Source organism: Argentina silus, assembly GCF_951799395.1.
Source record: "Argentina silus genome assembly, chromosome: 16".
Classification (NCBI taxonomy): Eukaryota; Metazoa; Chordata; class Actinopteri; order Argentiniformes; family Argentinidae; genus Argentina; species Argentina silus.
The window spans coordinates 11,598,932-11,622,075 of NC_139670.1; the positions used below are offsets into that span (position 1 = coordinate 11,598,932).

General features: G+C 39.0%; 1 protein-coding gene across 2 annotated transcripts; it reads left to right on the top strand.

Annotated features, from left to right (window-relative positions):
- The first annotated feature begins 1,291 nt into the window (after positions 1-1,291).
- Positions 1,292-22,210, top strand: crhr1 (corticotropin releasing hormone receptor 1). 2 transcript variants are annotated; one of them, XM_083687444.1, is made up of 14 exons: positions 1,292-1,932; positions 3,531-3,618; positions 4,189-4,233; positions 4,500-4,625; positions 10,814-10,899; positions 13,295-13,401; positions 14,219-14,339; positions 15,216-15,369; positions 16,083-16,143; positions 16,447-16,519; positions 17,646-17,731; positions 17,972-18,107; positions 19,525-19,566; positions 20,720-22,210. In XM_083687444.1, exons 1-14 carry the CDS (start codon positions 1,909-1,911, stop codon positions 20,858-20,860), a joined length of 1,290 nt encoding a protein of 429 aa, XP_083543570.1. In that variant the 5' UTR covers positions 1,292-1,908; the 3' UTR covers positions 20,861-22,210. The 2 variants fall into 2 exon arrangements, with proteins under 2 accessions (XP_083543570.1, XP_083543571.1); XM_083687445.1 differs by lacking the exons at positions 1,292-1,932; positions 3,531-3,618; positions 4,189-4,233 and adding an exon at positions 10,047-10,113 and having other exon boundaries at positions 4,555-4,625.
- The last annotated feature ends 934 nt before the right edge of the window (positions 22,211-23,144 follow it).

Below are 23,144 nucleotides of genomic sequence, written 5' to 3' on the forward strand. Positions count from 1 at the left end.
TTCAAACTTTAAGACAGCTCCATACAACCCATTGATAGGGGTTACATACAGTGCCTTCGGAAAGTATTCAGACCCCTTCACTTTTTCCACATTTTGTTGTGTTATAGACTCAATTTTGAAATTTCAGTAAATTTATTAAAAATTTAAATACAGAAATATCTGTATATGTACATAAGTATTCAGACCCTTTGCTATGACACTTTCCAGTGAGCCAAAAAACAAAAATGTCATCAACAAATCACTCAATAAGGTGAATTGAGTCCATCTTAATGCAAGGATCATAGTTCATGTAATTGTATATCTTTGTTTTTATAGGGTCTCTGATTTGCATAGGAATCAGTTACACACTGTGTAGATTAGGGTGTCACTACCAACTCAGCAAATTTCATAATTTTCTCTTGATCCTGACAAACTCCCCAGTCCCTGCTGGTGACAAACATACCAATAACTTCGTGCAGCTACCACTATTCTTCACATGAGAGATAGTGCAGAAACTGCATTGCATGTGCTGGATTTGCACTAAACTTCATGCTTTGTAGTAAAACCAAATAAACACATTTCCAGCCACTTTCTTTGCTGTATCACTTCATTGTTGCAAACACAATTATGCATAAGAGATAGATTATTTTCCATTAAGGGATTTTTTTTGGCCACTTGGTTATAGACCAATTTTGTAGAGTGACTGAGATGATGTTGTCCCATCGACTGGTTTTTCCTCTCCGCCATTCAACTTTGTCGATTTTTGTAAGTCTCCCCAGGCCTCAGGGTCGCATTCCTGAGCAGTTTTGTTCCTCTCCATTTGCTCAGTTTGTAATGACAACCTGATCCATACAGTGTGTAATTGATTCCTATGCAAATCAGAGACCCTATAAAAACAAAGATATTAATTCCAAAATTACATTAACTATTATCCTTGCATTAAGATGGACTCAATTCAACTTACTGAGTGTTTTGTTGATGACATTTTAGCATTTTAGCTCATTTTAAGAGTGTCAAAGGGTCTGAATACTTATGTACATGAGGTATTTCTGTAATTCTTTTAATTTAATCCATTTTAAATTGAGTCTATAACACAACAAAATGTGGAAAAGGTGAAGGGGTCTGAATACTTTCGGAAGGCACTGTATAAGGTTTACAATCTGATAACAAAGAAGAGTTGTTACATTACAACCCCACAACTGCGGACTTGGATATTCCCTAGGTCGCGAGCGCATATTGGCAAAGCGGTGCCATGAAATCTCCAAATAAGGCGTTGACGATTCAGGTGGTGTTTCATTTTTGAAGGAGCAGCTGATGCAAGTAAACGAGTTTGGAAAGGGGTCAGCTTTGGTTATCCAGCCGTAACCAATATGACTCGCGCGTCTCCCAAGGTGTATTCGTTTCCAATGTAATACAATCTGAATGACTTCATTTGAGTATTCATGAGACACCGAGACGAATGGAAAGCACACACTGCATCACATCAGACAAACTTTATAAAATGGACATTTTTTTGAAGCAAATATTTTTCATCATCATTGCTGATGGCTTGTTCACTTTTGGTGTGGCACATTGGATGAAAAAGGCGGATAGCAAACGTGCGCACTAGAAGTGGAACATCTTGAAACATCTTTGGACCGATGTCATTTTACGAAGAGGGTTTTTCCTTATACTTTATATTCTGACACGCTTTTGGATTATTTGCTGAAATGCAATATTTGACAGGCCAAATGCCAATCGTTTTGCGATGAGTAAGCCTGCATGCTGCAAAATATTCTGGTGTCTGTGGAATCGATGCGAGCTAAAGAGGTATACCGGTCTTGCCAGGCTATAATGAGAGACACGTGACACAGACAACATTTGTGTGATAAAATAGCAAACTAAGTGATTTTACATGCATCTATAAAGAAGAGAGAGACCTGGGGGAAAATGCGTCGCATCTTTCTCTTGCAGGTAAGTTTGTGCGCATTTCCAATAGGCCAGCAGATTCTCTCCATTCTTGATCTCGGGGTAAAATAATGAAAAATGTAAATGTATAGTTCATATGGCAGTATTGGTAATATATAGCTAACCATTTATTTGGTTAAATAAATATAGTTTCTCAGTGAATGTGTGATGTTTGTGAACTCCCTATCAGTATGAGTAAATCAGAATAGGCTATTACTAAGACAATTAGACAAAATTACAATATAAAAGATAATTATAAAAGGACAATGTACTAAATGACAATTTTTCTGGTGCAAATGTACATACAGTACATGGTGACAGACTGGAAATAGCTTTGTTATCATCAGATCTATCTTTGCAAGCGAGGCAAAAGCTACACATACAATGTGGTCACAGTAAAATTATGCTAAATTGGTATGACAAAAACGAATAAAATATATGATAGGGAAATTATAATGCATGTGACTATCAGCCACATAGTTTTGGTGCCAAGTATAGTCAAGAATCTTAATAACTATTTTAAATTCTCATGCTTTCTATTCACAGCATGCACCCATTGTTTTGATTTAAGACCAGCACTGGGCACCAACATACTTAACATGCCTGTAGAGCTCACAAGGAGCACTGTGCTGGAAAGAAAACTTGTGGAAAAAAATTACATTAAGGGAATTACAGGCTTGTTTTAGACTATCAATTTACAACTTGGTTAGTGGCTAATCTGTAATTACTTGGAAGGAAGTGGTCAGCTACCTGGACCTGGCAAGACTCCATCGCAGTGAAATCTAAGCAACAGTTGACCCCCCCCCCCCCCCCCCCCCTTCTCCAAGAAGTGCCTTTTAAAGGCACTGATGTAGGTCATAGTAGTAGTTGTAAGAGCTTACTGACTATCAAATACACCCATCAAAAATGGCAAATAACAATGTATAGTTCTGACCAATATAGAGAAGAAATTAAATGTAGTAAATTAAAAGTGAAACATAGGACATCACATCTTTAATTGATCAGAGATTTACTGATATAATTACAGTACATGTGTTTGCAAGTACAATACAATAGCTATGGGTTTTGCCTCCCTCCTCATGATTCTTTATGGAATAGTACTCCAATGGAGTATTGACCCTTATCCAAAATAATGATGCAACAACAGGGATGTGTTTACATGTAAGCATGGGCATAATCTGCTTTAAGAGACAAACTGATCAGCTTTATACACATTCACCGTGTCCAATCATAAAAGAGGCAATAATAGTTCTGGACATTTTCTGTTTTCCATTTTCGTTAGCATCCTTCATGAAGCAGTTATTACAAACATCGGTTGTCTGCCAAAGATCTGTGGTGTAGCAATGACATAATATGACATAAAATGCAGTGCAATTTGTATGTGCCTACTGTACATAGACAGCCAGACAAAGCCTAGTAAACCAGTTCACTTTCTATCCCCTTGTGTATTTCACTAAGGATGAAAACAGAGATGTAGAGATTTGACTGTTCGACTCACCAGGTCTTAGTGTACATTATGCAGTAAGCCGGTCTTAGTATGTGCTGCTCATATTAAACTGTGCATGGAATTTGGAATTCGACTCAGTGACTTTCTCTGTTCTCAGGTGTCTACCCTAATAAGCATTCTCCTATCGAGGGCTTCGGCATACCTGACTTGTGAAGCTCTGCTAATGCTATCAGGAAATATCACATGTAAGCCAAACATCCCAGTTTGTCCTGCATCTGTAAAAAGTAGTTCAGACCACAAAATGATTGGATTTACTGACCCAGCTCACACAATTCTGAGAATAAAGAAGTGATGACTGTAACACACACACACACACACACACACACGCACAGACACACACACAATTTGTTTTACATGGTATTTTTATACCGTGTATCTGTGAGTATGTTTGTGTAAGTTCTGTGCAAAGCTACTGTTAGAGCTACAATGGAAAAACACAACTATCCAAGTTAATCTTATCTATAATAATATTATAAATGTGTGTATATTTTAAGCAATATTTATTAAGCAATACAGTGTTTGACCAAGGTTAAATGTGCTTAAATATCTTCTGTAACTTTTAATTTCACTGTCAAAACGACATTTTAGTTGAATTTGTTCGCAATTTTAGTTGAGTTTGTTAAGTGGTTGCATTTAGAAAAGAAAACTAACTAGTGCCACTACAGCTACAAGCCCCCCCTAGATGATGAGTAGGATGCAGTAGAATTCTTGGCTTCTTATTGAGAGTATTGATCATTTCTCTCTCTCACTTACAGTATATTCATTGGCATCCTGGAATCAGACCTCAAGCAATGTCTCAGGTCAGTGGAGCACTGAGTGTAGGATGGAATACTGTCAGATGCACAGATGTGTAATTGACTTCTTCATCTTACTGTAAGAAACAGCAAACCTGATCTCCTAGTATTATAGTATCCATAGTATTGTTTCATGGTATGATTAAGATTATCATCTTATAGTACTTAAAACATTAAAGCCTGTGTACAATGCTGTTTCTGCATTCAGCAACACAACCTATATGTTGTGTGTACTATGTGAAGACCTCTCTCACAACTGTGTTGTCACTCAGAGACAGGGCTGCACTGTGACACCTCTATTGATGGAATTGGCACCTGTTGGCCCCGGAGCAGCGCGGGACAGATGGTGTCACGGCCATGCCCAGAGATGTTCTATGGCGTCAGATACAACACTACCAGTAAGTCACTCCACACTCGTCATCCAACACATTACCTATTGTCATAACAACCTAATAGATGTCAAGTAAGATAGGACATCATGAGAAAAAAAACAAAAAAACAAAAAAAAACGTGACAACCTCAGAACAAGTTAAACATGATTTAATTATAAGATAAAGAAGAAAACATGCTCATGAGAAAGGCAACCATCCGGAACATTGAGCACTGGCTCATGTTTTTCTGTTTCTCTTCTTTATTTTATAATTAAATTAAATCTCTACACAAATAGTTACAACAACCCTGGTGAGTCACGACAACACCCATATAGTCACAAGACCATCAATTAATTAGACACTAGGAAGAAGGAACAAAACGTGAATTTACACCTTTAATCACAACCCAGAGACAGTTGCAATACTACTTTTGTAATCAGCATGTACTGTATAGACAGACACAACACCTATTAAACCACAACATCAGTAGTCACAACATTACCAGTGAGTCACAGTAATAACATTAGTAAAAACTCCACCACTAAGTCACAACAATAATATAGCCACAACTCCACCAGTAAGAAACAACAATTACATAGAGCTATTGTACACCATTTACAGAACACAGGGACTCAATTCAATTGAGTTTCTTTGTTAAATTGGACACAGAATCTTTCCATAGGACTGCAATTGAATTCCTGAAATGGCTTCAACTTTGAAATTGACAGACATTTTGCTGTACATTTTTGCTGGACGGCAACACCAGTTACATCTTATCAACGCTCGACACACCACTGGTAACTGAAAACACTCTTTGCCATATTTGTGCAACTTTATATCTCTGCCTGTTTTAACAGTAAAGCCCAGAGAAATTCTTGACTTGTATTTTCTCTTGTACCGGTAGTTCCAGACCGTTAGCCTAGCTGAAGCTACACCAATTTGGTACAGCGAGCTCTGCACACAATGGTCTAGGAACCCACCTTTCCTCACTTTAATTAACTCCCATGTTAGCTGTCCATATTCAAGCTGGCTTCTGAGTGAGTACATTGATTGGTTGTCACATAATTGTCCCCCACCAATGAAATTGGAGGGGACTATGATTCGGTCTCTGTTTGTTCATATGTCATAAGCTTTTTCTCCGACACCACTGGGACAATTTTGATGAAACTTGGGTGAATTGGGTCTGGACATTTACAAAATTACACTGAGTGGCCCAATTTTGAGGAAACTACGGTGAAAGATGCGTCTTGCCATAGAGATTGTTTAGGAGTTTCAAGGTGACGTCATTAAACACATAGAGCAAAGTAGAGAACTAGGAGTGTAACAGAGTAGCTTGCTAGCAAGAGGGGGTAAAATACATTTATAGAGTGTTTGTTTCATACAAAAAGAGTGTATATTTATTTCAGAAACTGTAGTGGAAGACATCGTCAATTCCAACTGAAGTAGCTACCATCTTGTTGTGAAATGTGTGTTTGTCTCGTCCCTCCTTCCAGCTGATTGGACGGCTATTGTAAAAGTGATATTGATGGGTGCAGCTTTTTATCCAAAGTTTAACTCTGCTCTGCAAAAAAAAAAGCTCAGCTCCACATTTTAGTTTTACAGCGCTGAAAAAATGACCTGTTCTATTAAAAATAATGGGAAAACGAGGGAAAAACAGCCGCCGTTTAAAACTAAAGCTCGCTGTGGACACGGCCCCTAATGTAGCAGGCATAACGAATTTGGAAATAATATTTAGAGAAATCAACGCGAAGCTGTAAGAAGCAAGATTGATAACGAATCAAATAAGCACTACAGGTTCTGGTAACTTTTCAGTCTGGCTACGAATGCAGCTGTAGGCCAAGTGCCTAACAAATTTGGAAATAATATAAAGTGAAGTCTGTTATGCATCATAATTTTACACTGGCCTATATCAATACGGAAACCAGAGTTAACCTTGGTTAATCTTGGCTTATAGCCAATCGCATTTGTAACCAAATAATTTGCCTGTGCAAATATTTTGTTTCAGCTAACAAATTTGGGAATAATATTTGGAGAAATCAACACAAACCTGTGAGATGCAAGACTGATGGAAATATTGGCTGTTCAAATATTATGTCTTAGCCTATTGGTGAAATTTGTGTTTGAAGTAACGGCAGCTTTAGTAGTCTAATGGCGCCCAAATTATTTTTCTCTTTGGTCACAAAATGTCGCACCAAGAGAAAAGCCCTCCCTGTGCACAACAGGGACACAGCACTGTAAAACACAGACAACCAGAGTGTCATAGTAAAAAGTTCATGAATAAATGTCTTGCCTTATTCACATCACTCTCCTTTTATAGAGGGGCGCTACATCATTCGTGGGGGACAACATGTTTACTGGACACTTGTTGTATTTGCATTTGGGCATGTTGTTCCTTGCTCCTTTCGTTGGAAGAAAAAGGAATGATGCAGTTCTTATTTATTTCACCCTTATTTTACCAGGCAAGTTGACTGAGAACATATTCTCATTTGCAACCTGGGGAATAGTTGCAGTGCAGAGGAGAGGGGATGAATGAGCCAAATGAAAGCAGGGAATGATTAGGTGGCCATGATAGTACGAGGCCAGACACCGGCGTTAACATGCCATGGGATCTTAAATGACTCGGGAGTTGGGACCTCAGTTTAACGTCTCATCCAAAGGACAGCGAATCTCTGCAAGGGTCCCTAGACCAGAGGGAGGAGTGCTACCTACTGGTCTTCCAACACCACTTCCAGCTGCCTGTTTTGGTGCCCCATCCAAGGATCGACCGAGGTGTACGCTGCTTAGCTTCCCAGACAAGCCAGCAGAGGGATTTCTTAAAACAAACATTCCTCATGGTTCATTCAATTAAAAAAGACACAAGATAAACGATACAGGGGGTACACCAACCAACGTTTATACAACAGTTAGATCCGGCAACTCCTATTAGAACAATCGGATTGGTTAAAAGGTGCATTCCAGCCATGCTCAAATAACGATAAACAATGGCAAAACATCTTTACTGCTTGATTTGAATGATCGCTGCCAGTGGCCTTTCGTCATTCATGGCCAGTGGGGCCCCCACCAGCTGATGGCGCTGTTGTGCAAATTAAGCATCACCCTGTTATATAATTGTATCTTCATATCCTACCGTTAGCAAATCAGATAAAAATTGATGAACGGCTTTAGTTTATTTTTCTTGAGTATGTAAGCTCTGAAATGTGTGACATTTGCTGTTTTTCGCAGCTGGCTGGCTGTTTCAATGCTACTGTTTTCTATGGTAGTGGGGCCAGTCCTGTTCGGCCCCTCTCTATCAATGAAACGCTATGAGTGGGGAAAATGGTTGTGCGCATGCTCAAAGTATGCCTCTCCGTTGGGTCCCTAGTGGTTCAAAAAGGTGCTGCAGCCAGAGAAAGACAAAATGCTTGAATAGGCTATGTCTTCATGGAGGCTATATCCAACTGCGTTCATGATGGGTGATGTGTTTTGTTTGACTGTGGTTCCACTGGCATGCATCTGAGCAATTTTGAACCATTAGGGACCGTGGGGCCAGTGGAGCTCAGCCCCTTGAGCCAGTGGTTAGCTTTCATTGCCATGCCAATCATGAGACTGTGGAAGTGCATGCAGCGGTGGCTCGAGGATAAGCTTTGAATAACATGTTAATGATATGAAGTGGTCAAATGTTTCTCCGGGCCCTATCTACAGTATCAGCACAGAGGTCAGCTCAATGTGTAATCCATTCTATATGCTGGATATTTCATTCTGATGCAGTGACTGTTGACAACATTTTGTCAAACATAAGCACTATGACAGGCCAGACATCCAGGGTGTGTTGTCCATACCATTCAGCCATTGTGTCATGACAGATCCCCATGGCAGTGTTTGCCCTCCTCTCAGGGTTTGTGACTCAGACTGGCAAAACTGTCCTTGCCCCTGCATTCCACACACACACCCCCCCCCCCACCCCCTCCATCCCTCACTCTCATACCCCATGCTCACTCTCGATGGTCCCTAGAGGGTTTGTGTGTGTGTGTGTGTGTGTGTGTGTGTGTGTGTGTGTGTGTGTGTGTGTGTGTGTGTGTGTGTGTGTGTGTGTGTGTGTGTGCTTGTGCACTGGTGTGTGTGGGTGGGTGCAACTGAACAGCTGAATGATTGCTATCCTGTCTAGCTCTGGTGAAAGTGGATCAGGTGGTGATCAGGTAGCACAGGTGCATTGCTTGCGGTTGATGGGGGGCAGTGACCCTTACTGACCCTCTCACTATTGCCATCAGGGGAATCTACAATCAGTTTGGTGTTGAATGAGCCCCAGCATTGTGCACCATTTGTGTTGGTTGCTGGTTGGCTTGTGCATGTGTGTGTTGCATGAATACATAAATGTATGTTTGTGCCTACTGTATTTGCATAACCGTGTCTTAGTATTAGTCAATTCTGGTGACCTCAAGTGTGTGTGTGTGTGTGTGTGTGTGTGTGTGTGTGTGTGTGTGTGTGTGTGTGTGTGTGTACAGTAAGTGCATGTGAATGTGTTTTTATTCTGCACAAAAACTACCAACTCTCTAGAGACTAATAAGTACAGTAAGATGTATGGGCATTATGTTCACTTCTATCCATAGACACAATACAAAACAGGAGACCATGAGACCAATATATATTTTACTGTTAGGTTTACATTCAGTAGAATAACTTCCATGCAAATATCTCAGTAACTTGTGAGTTTTACACAATAACACTCATGGTCATTCAAAGACTATCAACAATGTATATGATCAACTGTTGCATGCTGAATTTGAGTTTTATTCAGAATCATTTTACATTGACAGAAATATTACATTTGCTTTACTTTGTGATGGGAGCTTGAGAACATCAACAATTATTTTTAGACTGCAACTAGGTTGGTAAATATCAGATATGATTAAGATATATTCTTCCCTCAGGTGATTCATCCAATTACAGGTTGTGGCATTGCCTCTGTTAACTGTAATCATGTTTGAGCTCTAAACAAATTTGTTGAATTAAGGGGGTTGTCTAATTTGCCCTTTTGAGCACAGTCACAATTAATTCTGATAAAGGACAGCTTTTCCACTTTAATGTCTTGTTGCCACTGTAGTATTTTTAGACAGTCTTTTGAACTACAATATGCTGTACAATGTTATCTCCAAGCATGATTCTTTGTTTGCATGGCCTACTGCATGGGAATCCTTTTTGCACGATCTATATATTGTTGTAGGGAAGTCAGATGGAAAGGAAGCGTGAAGGGAAAGGGGGCAAACCATGTAAGCCCTGGAGAAGGGCCAGTGTTCCACCCTGTGCACTCACCAGGCAGGAATAGCTTTGCCCAGAACATCTGTTTCCATGGGGGAAGATTTAGCACCTGGCACACGGCTGTTGCTGTTTTTAACACCCATTCAGAAACGCTGTGCCACCACAAAGCAAAGATTACAGCTATTTTGTATGCTTCATCCCCTCTTCAAACAGTGAGGCATGATGTCTGCAGACAAAGATACCCGCCAGACAAATCTTCATGTCACCAACATAATGCCTGGTAAATAACCAGACCAACAGTTACAGGACTGACACATTTAGGCCTATGTGAAAACAACGATTGCATTTGCATGTTATTTGTAGAGCCTCAAGTTTCTCCTGACCATGTGACCTGACCAGGAAGAATTCCAGGCCCCTATACTAGTTTTATCCTATAATTACGTGATCTGATCCAGGAAAAACTCCAAAAAAGGTTATTAGTTATATATTATGCTATAGTTCCATCCCCACATTTCCTACTTGGTTGTTTGGCAACAAGGGCTGCATACTAACTTGAGTACCCCATGCTTAACTCAGATTTCACGTAAATCATACATTGATATCAATGCAAGATTTGTTTGCAAATTCCAGTCACTTGCATGAATTTCAAGATAGGCTAGAGTACTCTCCTCTGCTCTTACAGGGTTGACTTGATACAGTAGCTGAGGTAACCCAGGTAACACACTTATTTAGATTAGTCATGGCCAACTGATTTCTCATAATCCAGGGCCCAAAGAAATTGTCATCTTTGTGCTTATGAATATGTTTGTGTTCTTCCATCAAAGTACCTCATAACATCACCCCCAGTGCTCTCTCTCTCACTATTAATTAAGTTTTTCTGGACCTCAACCGTGTATGACACTCAAGGTGAAACCAAAGTTGCACACAAATCTCACTTCACCTCTCCTTCTTTCTCTCTCTCTCTCTCTCTCTCTCTGCAGATAACGTATACAGGCAATGCCTGGCCAATGCCACATGGGCGTTGAAGGGGAATTATTCCATGTGTAAGGCCATACTAAATGAAGAGGTAAGAGATTGCCCCTCTGGGTAACATGTACGTTTCACCTGTCACCAGGGACTTGAATAGTATGTTTTATTTGATTTAACCTTTATTTATCCAGGTTAGTCTCATTGAGATAAAATCTCTTTTTCAAGAGAGACCTGATTTAAAATATTTAAAACCATTTCAAATACAGTACCAGTCAAAAGTTTGGACACACCTTGCCAAGAGTGTGCAAAGCAGTCATCAAAGCAAAAGGTGGCTACTTTGAAGAATATAAAACATATTCTGGTTTGTTTAACACTTTTTTGTTTACTACATAATTCCATGTGTTCCTTCATAGTTTTGATGTCTTCAATATTAATCTACAATGTAGAAAAGCATCATTGAATGAGATGAGACCATTGAATGAGAAGGTGTGTCTAAACTTTTGACTGGTACTGTAAGTATTTTTCCCAGGTCCGGAATAGAAGATAGAATGAATACATGAATACAATATGTACGTAATGGGACAGTGAAGCATGTTTTCTTCTTTTGGCTCTATACTCCAAACATTTGGATTTGAAATCAAACAATTACTATGAGGTTAAAGTATTGATTGTCAGCTTTTATTTAAGGGTATTTTGTACATGTTGGTTTCACCATTCAGAAATTACAACACTTTTATATGTAGTCCCCCTATTTTTGGACACCAAAGTAGTGGGACAGATTAATATTATGTCCAAATGAACCACTCATGTTTAGTATTTGGTTAACAAACCTTTGCATGCAATAACTGCATCAAGTCTGTGACCCATTACCCCACCCGATGCTGAGTATCTTCTCTGGTGATGCTCTGCCAGGTCTGTACTGCAGCCATCTTCAGTTGTTTGTTTTGAGGTCCTTTTGCCTCAAATCGTATCAGGAAAAGAAATGCATGTTCAATTAGATATACATCTGAAGATTGACTTAGCCAGTCGAGAACTTTTTGGCTCTTGCTATGGCAGTATGCTTTGGGTCATTGTCTTACTGTATGATGAAGCGCCATCCAGGAATTTGCTTGTAATTTACATCATCAATTAAGACAGGTAAGCCAGTTATAGTGGCAACTATAGGTACCCAAACCATGACACCCCCTACACCACGTTTCACGGGTGAGATGGTACAGTATGCTGTAAATCTTGGGCAGATCCTTTTTTCTCAAAATGTTCCTCTTGCAATCAAACCATTTGCGATTGCTGAGCTCATCAGTGCTTCTTTTTCGTTTTAATCTGTTGATTTTGGCAAGCCTAAGGTTTTGGCTCTTTAAATGCAAACTTTCAAGAGCCAAAAAAAAATAAAAAATGCTTCACTGTCCCATTACTTACGCAGGGCACTGTATATAACATGCTATATTATATGAAATAGATATGTCTCACGTATCACATGGAATGGAAATGTGTGTGTGTTCTATATACAGTTCATTTCTATCTTCAGTGCTCTAGATATTTCACTCTGATGAATAAGCCAGAGAACTCGGATTAAAAATCAGTACATCCACCACCATTGTTTTCAGCACCGTACTCGTACTGGGTGATGAAGAGACTTTTGTAGGCCTAGCCCTAAGGCTCACTGTTCATAAAAGTCATGTTGATTATCTTTGAAAGGGTACAAATATTTTCAAGCAGCGCACTGTGACTAACACAGAACCCAGGTATTAGGATGGAGAGGTGAGATTCAAAGTAATCTATGGACAACGCAGGTTTATATGTTGTTTAGAAGGATATTTTTGTTGTTGTTTGTTTGTGGCTTGAATGGCTTGAATATTCAATCATGTTCTTTTGCCCAGACATACAATTACACAAAGGGGATTAAATCATGAAAAGACAACATTGACGTAGATAGATTTAGATCAAACAACCTAAATACACTGGCTAAGCATAATAATGTGAGGCTGAGCACAGACTACAGGATTCACCCTTGAAATATGATATTTGTTAGGACATCTATTAATTAATGATGTGTTAGATACATTACAATACACTTGGATGTAGTGTACATGCTCACAAAGGCAAGTGAAGTGACATTCACGCACTGGACTTGAATAGATACAGTTATGGTTAAAAGTGACTGGGATTGATGTATTCCTAGTATCGGTAGAACATGTTTAATCTGAGCGTAGCCACAGGGTCACATAAAACCTGTTATGTGACAGATTACTGTTGGAAGGCTTGTGAAATCCAATCACAATGAATTGAAATGACTCTCCACACAGTTTTGTCAGTCTGTGAACATAGCTTTATATTTGTATACTGTATAAGGCAGCCATAAAAAAAAGCATTTAAATAATGAGTGCAATTTACATTATTTTGTTACCTCAAATGTTTTGATAGGTACACAGGATAGAACTCAGCATACAAGCATCTACCTAATTTATCCTTCTATGTTCTGTGATATTTCCTAGAAAAAAGGCAAGATGCACTACCGAATAGCTGTAGTCATCAACTTCCTTGGCCACTGCATCTCACTGGTGGCTCTTCTTGTGGCCTTCTTTCTCTTCCTGTGTTTGAGGTAAGACTATTGCCGATAATAGTGAATACACCTTGATGTTGTAATAACAAGCAGTATATTCATGACTCCTTTTTCACGACGCCTCTTCCTAACTCAGCACCATTCTGTCATAGGGAGAGTTGTTCTATCTCAGAGCTGCACATGTGGGGTTTAGAAACCCACAACCTGGGACACATTGCCCACAAAAGCGGTTGTTACAATAATAACTGAATATAACATTTTTACGGCTAGACACCAGGGGATGAAATGGGTTTTTGACAAACCAAAATAATTAGCAGCATTATGCGTTATTTGTTTTTTCACTAATTGGTTATTTTCAATTGGAAAGTTATTGCTCATGTGAGAAATCTCGTTCTCAGTTGCTTTTTGAGGAAAATCAAGGCGAATTCAGCCAGTGGAGTCCCTCTTTAAGGGGATTGTACTGTAGCATTTCTTGGTAAACCAGGTAGAAAAAGTAAGATTAACAACAGATAGTAAGCAGTGTGATGACGTTTATCTATGTATGGCTCTGTGTGTTAATGGAGTTTATTTCTGACTTATACCACAGCTTAGTTGAATAAGAAATACTGGTTGGCTGAAGGGGCATTCTAGAGTGTATAATATTTTACAATAAACGTACAGTTGCAAAAGATAACCGGACACCGACAGTATGAATTAGTGCCATTATTAATGCAATCTATATTGAGGCGCAGAAAGTGCCCAGAGCTTTAAGCAGCTGTCGCTAGCATCCTGGGTACAGGAATATCCAAATGTTTGGAAATGCCTTCATATACAATGTATAGCAACATCTTGCTCTGCTTTCCCCTTTACCCCTCAGGAGCATTCGATGCCTGAGGAACATCATCCATTGGAATCTCATCTCTGCCTTCATTCTACGCAATGCGACCTGGTTCGTTGTCCAGATGACCATGAGCCCGGAGGTGCACGAGAGCAACGTAGTAAGTGCCAATCATTGGAATTGAACTTTGACCCTGCAAAATAGAGGGAAACTTTCACATTTGCTGTCTATGTTTTTTTCTTTAATTGATAAACAATTGTATATAGCCTTGTGGGAGCCAATTAGTACATTTTCCTATATTATTCATGAGATGTATTTGATTTCTTATTGATATTTCTACTGCATTTGTTTTTGTAATGTTGCAAATTGGAGACATTTTGATACATTGAATTGGTTTATTATGCACTACAGTAATTAGGTAGTACCTCTTCAACAGAGAGAGCTTTGTGTACATTATGTGGCTTGTGCGCTTTTGTGAATAAGCTTTGAAAAGTAACTGTCACCTGTCAGTCAGTTCTGCGTTTAGCTATAAAGCCTCACAACCTATCCCTTGGAGTGGATAACTGTGATGTGCATCACCCATACCAGCCCAAGCTAAACAATTGCTGCCTTATCTTGTAGATGGGGGATGTCCTGCCTCATGGGAAGTGATAAAATACAATATTGAGAAATACTTCTCTTAAATATTTCTATTTCTCTTAAATATTTCTCAACCATTGTCACTTCGATCCAGCACATGGGCAAACTACAGTGCCTTCAGTAAGTATTCAACCCCCTTGACTTGTTCCATATTTTGTTATAGATTCATCTATTTTAAAGTCAAGTTGTAACAACAAAATGTGGAAAAAATCCAGGGGGTGAATACTTACTGAAGGCATTGTATTTTCAGATGGGCACATACCTTCTCTCTAAACAAATTGTTAAACAATACATCATCAATTATTATCACCAAGATAACATAGAAACATTGTACATATTCAAAACAACATTGACTGTGTCCCATCCTAGATAAATCTATATATTTTTCACTTTATAGATTTGGTGTCGCCTCGTGACCGCCTCTTTCAATTACTTCCACTCCACCAACTTCTTCTGGATGTTTGGTGAGGGCTGCTACCTCCACACAGCTATCGTTCTTACCTACTCCACGGACAAGCTACGCAAGTGGATGTTCATCTGCATCGGCTGGTGTACGCACACACATTAACTTCTTCCCAATACACAGTCGATATCCTGATGCGGTTAGGGTTAGGGTTGCAGTTCACCACATTCATTGTAGAATTCTGTATTTTCTTCTTTAGAATTTCCTTCTTTTCTATTTTCTTATTTGTTTACATAAGGTATTAACGAATAAAGAACCACAAACTTTTCACTTAACTTGCCTTCTTTAGGCATAAGGTTTCAGTGGACAATTGAACAAGTTCTTGTAAATGCCAAAAATGAAAGTTATCAAACACACTCTTTACTTGCTCCTCATAACAGCATGCTCACATTCACAACAGTCCCAAGCCATTCTATACATTAGGATTAGACTATATAGAGTAGACTGTAAGAGAAATTAGAGGAAACACAGCAAGGATTTCCTGCTAAAATTGGTAGTTTGCCTTCCTTCTTTTACCCTTTTGGAAAACAGACGATCACAGTGTATTATCATCAACCTGGGTTCAGCTTTTCATTTATTAGTAAAGGATTGTTTTAGGCGACAGGTCTTGGCTTGCCTCAGTCGATTGCCGGTAATTGCTTTGACAGATCTTGGCAGACATCGTAGGCTGCATGAGGAAAGACAAGACAAGTCATTATTACTTTGTTTGATATTTCAGTGTGAATTCCCCAGCAGGATATTGTGTTGTTTCAGTTGCTTTTAAAAGAGGAAGGAATCACATAATGCCTTTTTTTCTTGCAGGTATCCCTTTCCCAATCATTGTTGCATGGGCCATAGGAAAGCTGCATTATGACAACGAAAAGTGAGTTATTTGAACGTGTTCCAGTGAATGTGTTTACACAGTTTCAGTGGCAGCCTGTGTTTCCTGTAGTCCCAGTATTGAAGAAAGGCAAAGTGAAAGTCATACTATATTGCATTAAAGAGATGAATGTTAATTAATAACCAACTATAATCACATTCACATTAAACAGGATCATCACTACTTGCAAAAAATCGTTGAGGGACAACATTGTGAAAACATGATGAAACATTATTGTTAACACATAATGAAAACTGCATTATAAACACAGAGAGACTGACTGACATCTTTTGTCTGAAATCACAGGTGCTGGTTTGGAAAGCGAGCAGGAGTGTACACAGACTATATCTATCAGGGCCCGATGATCTTCGTTTTAGTGGTAAGACAAATGCATTATACTTTATATTAAAGGTCGAGTATGTAACATTCAAGCTTTCTAAAAGCTTCCCAATTGTTGTAATGGTTATGTTTATCTTCCCTTGAAAGAAATATTTCATGTACAAACACTGTTTTTGTCTGGAAAAAGCACTTTCTATAATGGAGTGTCCCACCTGACCCTCGGTTTGCATACAAACATGTTGTTACTGCCAGTGGACTCACAGATGTTCGCATTTCTGTCTCTGGTGGCTGACTCTTCAAGATATTATTTTGCCCCCGCGCCCAGCAATAGCAACAGTCAGGCAAACAAATCAAATTAAATAATTTTCTCCTCCACCCGCGTTTGGAGTAGGAAGTGGAGGACGGAGGAGTGGAATGTGAGGGAGAAGGGCCAGTGAGTCGGTGCTGAGCTGAGGCATGGAACTAATGTATACTCTATTCAGGAATCATTAGGAGGCGTATCTGTGCCCGTCTTCTAATTGGTTATCGCCTAATCCTATTGCCTGCGACTTCGAAAAAAATAGACCTGGGCTGTGTTCCAAAATGCGTTTTTATTATTAAACATTAAACAAAATAAACATGATTTTGAATGATATCCATTGTCACAACAATGGACAAATTAACAATACAATTTAATGTTAATTTCATAATCAACATTGTTTTCTAATAGGATCACTTTTTGACAGTTTGTCATAATTTGACGTTCTGTGACAGCTGTTTAACAGGTTGTTCACAAAGTAATTTTGGTATGACAGCTTTATAACACTGCTGTCATTCAGAGGCTACTAGATAACGCTGTCATATGCTTGTCATACAGGCTCTGTCAAATAAAGTTTTAGTATGCAAAAAATAATCTTAGTGGAGATATGTATCATTTTGGCTTAAAGTTCCAACTCTTCGATTGTTTCCTAAAGAGAAAAGTCACAAGCCATTAAATTAAATTTGTTTAAACGATGAAGTGAAACTACCGCTGGAGTTCATCTTTAACATGATATATATCAGTTATACAGTAAGGTGTGATGGACAATTACACTTTGACCATCTACACCTTATTATAAACCATTATTCTCAGATGTATTTTATTTACCTTTTATAACATGTTTATGCTATGTCTGATTTTCCTACAGATCAATTTCATTTTCCTCTTCAACATAGTGAGAATCCTCATGACCAAACTGCGAGCATCCACCACATCTGAGACCATTCAGTACAGGTAAAGTATGTCTGACAAATCACGAAGAATATCTTAGCCATCAGTTACAGATTTAGTCGATTTTAACCAGCAGAATTAAATTGTGTTCAATGCAGCTTTATTTATCCTCGAGACAATTTGTTTTAGAAGTACAGTGATATATCCCATACAGATACATTTTATACATAATATAGACATTGAGGGAATTAGCGCCCAAAAGGTCCCAAACTTTGTAATTTCTATTTTTCCTCTCTTCTGCAGAAAAGCAGTGAAGGCCACCCTTGTGCTTCTACCCCTGCTGGGAATCACATACATGCTGTTCTTCGTCAACCCCGGAGAAGACGAAATCTCCCAGATTGTCTTCATATACTTTAACTCATTTCTGGAGTCCTTTCAGGTAAGTCCCATGACTTTCTTCTGTCTGGATTTTTAACATCTAATACTACTTAAAAGCAAAAGTAAACCCTCTGATGCAACAGTATCTTTGTTTGAGTGCAGCCTGGGGTTTCAATAGAGTGCCCTGTGTAAGTAATGGGACAGTGACCATTTTTTATATAATTATTATGAGGTTAAAGTAGAGATTGTAGTCCCCCTATTTTAGGCCACCAAAAGCTTTGGGACATATTTATCAAATGTCCAAATTAAGCACTCAATTGTTTAGTATTTAGTTGACAATCCTTTGCATGCAATAACTGCCGGAAGTCTACGACCCATTGACCCCACCAAACTCTGGGTATATTCTCTGGTGATGCTCTGACAGGCCTGCACTGCAGCCATCTTCAGTTGTTGTTTGTTTTTTGGACATTTTGCCTCAAGTCTTCTTCAGAAAATTAAATGCATGTCCAATAGTATTCAAATCTGGAGATTGTCTTGGCCACAACAACTTTCCACTTTTTGGCCCTGAAAAACTCCCTAGTTGCTCTAGGTTTTGGTCATTGTCCTGCTGTATGGTGAAGCGCAGTCCAATGAGTTTTGAGGCATTTGCTTGTACTTTTGCTTGGCTGACAAGATGTTTATTCCAAAATGCATACTGCTGCTGCCGTCGGAAGTTACATTATCAATTCAGACATGTGAGCCAGTTCCAGTGGAAGCCATACATGCCCAAGCCATACACTCCTCCACCATATTTCACAGATGAGGTGGTATGTAGATATTGGGCAGTTCCTTGTTTTCTCCATACTCCACTCTTGCCATCACTCTGGTACATGTTTGCCTCATCTATCCACATTACCTTTTTCCAGAACTCTGCAGGGTCTTTTAGGTACTTTTTAGCAAACCGAACCTGGCCAACCTGTTTTTGTGGCTAACTAGTTGTTTGCACCTTGCAGTGTAGCCTCTGTAGTTCTGCTGGTGAAGTGTTCTGCAGATGGTAGTCTCTGACACATTCACTCCTACCTCCTGGAGAGTGTGTGACAGTTATTTTGGGGGTTTTCTGAATCAAGGTTCAAGGTACTTCAATCACACACTGTAGAAGTCGTCCTTGGCTTACCAGGTTTTGATTATGTTTCTGATTGATTCTTTCTGAAATTTCAGCCTCATAATGGCTGCCCTGACTTTCACTGACGTCATGTTGAACAATGCTTCACTGTTCTATTACTTATGCAGGCACTATGAATGGAAAGGCATAGGCTAATAGTGATAATAAATAAACTACAGAAAAGCTTTGCTCCTCTCAGGAAATCATAAAATGAATGTCTTGTGTGTGATAAGCCTGGTGTGAGTAAATAAAGCAAGTTGGTTTTCTGAGCAGTAAACATGTCAATGTCCTCCATTTTATGATGTTTTGTTTTCTCCCCTATCTCCCTCTGTTGCAGGGCTTCTTTGTGTCAGTGTTTTACTGCTTCCTAAACAGTGAGGTAAGCAGATTCCAGTCCTCTATATTCGCCAATTTATGTTGGTCAGTAAATAGAGACCTCTATAATCAGCTTCTGCTTTTGCAGTCTGTTGAGGTTGCCGGAACAAGTTCTCAGCCACACAACTTGCAGTTTTGTTCCTCTCCATTCGCTTTGCTTGTAATGACAACCTGATCAACAAAGTGTGTAATTGATTCATATTCAACTGAGGGACACTGCAAAGACAAGGTTATACATTCAAAAACAAGTTTGAACTATCATCATTGCACTCAATGGACTCAATTCAACTTGTTGAGTAACTTATTGAATACATTTTTGCATTCGATCTAATTTTAGGAGAGCCATAGCAAGGGGGATGTAGACTTTTGCAAACAAGTCTTCTCTGTTTTTAATTTTTAATACATTATTCAAATTTTGTATAAGTTTTCTTTCACTACACCGTAACGGATTGAAATCCTGCAGTGCCCGCAAGGTCCCCCTGCTCAAGAAGGCATATGTACAGGCCCATCTGAAGTTTGCCAATGAACACCTAAATGATTCAGACTGGAGCTCCAGGCCGAGGGCGATTGATGGTTATTTTGTATTTCTTCCATTTTCTAATAATTGCACCAACAGTTGTCTCCTTCTCACCAAGCTGCTTGCTGATGGTCTTGTAGCCCATTCCAGCCTTGTGCAGGTCTACAACTCTTACCCTGATGTCCTTTGAATGTTCTTTGGTCTTGCCCATGGTGGTGGAGAGGTTGGAATGGAAGAGATTGATTCTATTGACAGGTGTCTTTTATACCCATAACAAGCAGAGATTAGGAGTACTTTTCCTAAAGTGACAGGACTAATCTGTGTGCCTCATGGGCATATAACCGGTCTGTATGAGCCAGAATTCTTGCTGGTTTGTAGGGGATCAAATACTTATTTCCTTCGATCAAATGCAAATGAATTTATAACTTTATATAATGTGTTTTTTCTGGACTTCTTTGTTGATATTCTGTCTCTATTTGTTAAAATAAAAGTACCATAAAAATTATAGACCGCTCATTTCTTTGTAATCGGGCAAACTAACAAAATCAGCAGGGGATCAAATAATTATTTCCCCCACTGTAGATTGAAGTTGATTGATTGATTGGTTAATAAGATAATTCTGATCTATGTTCCTTCACAGGTGCGGTCGGCAGTCAGAAAGAGGTTGCACCGTTGGCAGGAGCAACACTCTGTCCGTGCCAGGATGACCCAGGCTATGTCCATCCCCGCCTCGCCATCGCGAGTCAGCTTCCATAGTATCAAGCAGTCCACATCACTATGATGACAGGAGACACTAGGCAGATCTGCATATGCTTTAACCAACTCTTCTGACTATCATGTTTGGCATAACAACGACAGGGAATTTGGCTAAAGCACATCCAGATCTGGGACCAGGCGAGGGAGACACTACTGGCCCCGTATCGCCATCCAAGGAACTCAGTATTGGTGTGGATTAAAGGGAGAAAGGAGACAAGTTGGGGAACATGGGTGTGTGAAAAATAAATACAAACATTCCATGGAACTAGACTGTGGATGTTTGAGAGATGAGGCCCATCTGATTTCAGGACTGAGAGGATGGGAAGGATGTGACAGACTCAAACTATCAATCATAATTCACCTTGTGTATAGTAATAGACTTTTGCCTACCATTGAATTACGCTGTGAATTTCAGTCTTGCACTGTTTTGTCATTGAACAGCAATGGAAGTTTCACTTGACTGAACTCAATTCAACTCTACTGTACATGGTGCTGACTAATAATTATAATAAATTAAATTGTGTTCAATGCAGCTTTAAAGTGAATTCGACTCAAATTTTAGTGTCACAATCAATTGTTCTTCAGTGTTCCACTGTTGACGTGCTATTGTTTTTTCTTCTATTTTCCGCTAGATGCAGTCATGTTGTTTAAATTTCATTAACTTAACTAAAAGGTCAAAGACATTCCATGTCCCCTTATTGAATAAAAGGTTTTGCAGTTGCTGCCCTTTTAATGATGAACCAATTATGAGGGACTTTTATGACCTAGACTAAATACAGTGTCATATGTGTTTACCTCCCCTGGGTAACTGCATTTCTTTGGAATTTAGTGTGTTGGATGTTGGATGTTGGATGTTGGATGTTGGTGTTCTGGGTTAGCTGTCAACAGCTTTGTCCCTGCCTGTCTCCTGTACGACAATTTTGGTAAACATACCATACATGGACTTGAGCACTTAAAAGTGTTTTATACAGTAAACACATCAAATATTTACTCTGTAGAGAGCAAGCCCAAGGAGTATACGATGCATTTTATTCTTTATTGTGGTGAATATGAGTTCAATACCAACAAATCAGAAACTAAGCAATCTGAAAGGGCAAACACTGTATTAATGGGTAAACAAATTGTTTTATCTTGTCACTTCAAAAAATCACATTCCTACAAAGACAATAACATCCCTGTAATGTTGTAGCTCACATGCCATGTCTGCTGTTTCTTGCTATACAATTGTTTTTCATAAACATTGTATGAAGGGCCATATCTGTTTTCTCTTAATTAAGTTACTTTGTTAAATCAGCATTTTTATGATCTTTACATAATTATTTAAGTGAGAAGAGTTGTTTTATGTGTATGTAAAATAAAATGCTATTTATTCAAAGTTGGATCATTCTTATAGTTTTGGATATGTAATTTGATACTGTGGGTAATACATACCTACTCTATATAAAACTACAGGTAACACTTTATTTGAACAGTATGGCATAAAAGATTCATACCGCTGTTATAAAAGATATGACAAATGTTATAAGACATCATGGTATCTTAAGTCACTGAATGTCAAGTGTCAAGACAGTGTTGTTTGCATGCATTGGAAACACTTGACAGGTGTTATGGAATTTGTGAACAGAATGGTCAGAATGTTGCATGCTGTAATGTTATGGCTCCATCTAGTGTTACATTTGTAAACTATTTTGTGTGCTGTCTAATAAGTTCATATACATGTAGGTAGTGTAGTACTTGTGTCATATGTAGAAATTAGAGGTATTTGTGGTAGTAGAAATGAGGGGGAAGCATGGGAGGGAACCCCCTGGAATTGGATTCCATTCGGGATGAACAGCATATGCCTAGTTGCATTCAGTCTAATTCTGGACCCCCATACCATTCCCCTTTGCAGAGAATCAAGTTATTTTTCAACACTGGTTATCACTATCAGTAATAAACACATAATGTCAGAAATGTCTGTCAAGGCAACGCTGTAATGAATAATGTCCTGGCAGATGTAGACATGACAACTAATTTATTAACAACCCTTGAGAGTCCCACAACTGTTTTTTCAGGTAGACTATTGCCAGGCATGCCCTCTATTGATGTGAAATCAGCCATTATCATGTGAAATCAGTTACCATGAGCTGACATCATCTGTCATGACCAGCCATATATCACATTAGTTGTCGTGGGTTGAATCAGAGATGGTATTTGAATGTACATTACCGTAGTGTAAGATTGAATTAGCTTCAATTGCCTGTGTGTGTGTGTGTGTGTGTGTGTGTGTGTGTGTGTGTGTGTGTGTGTGTGTGTGTGATTTAGGCCTG

Excerpts from the sequence above, each read along its gene's own strand:
- crhr1 (XM_083687444.1), top strand. The coding sequence starts at position 1,909 with ATGCGTCGCATCTTTCTCTTGCAG. Across the intron at positions 4,234-4,499 it reads GACCTCAAGCAATGTCTCAG|AGACAGGGCTGCACTGTGAC; the intron begins GTCAGTGGAGCA and ends GTTGTCACTCAG. Across the intron at positions 16,520-17,645 it reads CGATGATCTTCGTTTTAGTG|ATCAATTTCATTTTCCTCTT; the intron begins GTAAGACAAATG and ends ATTTTCCTACAG.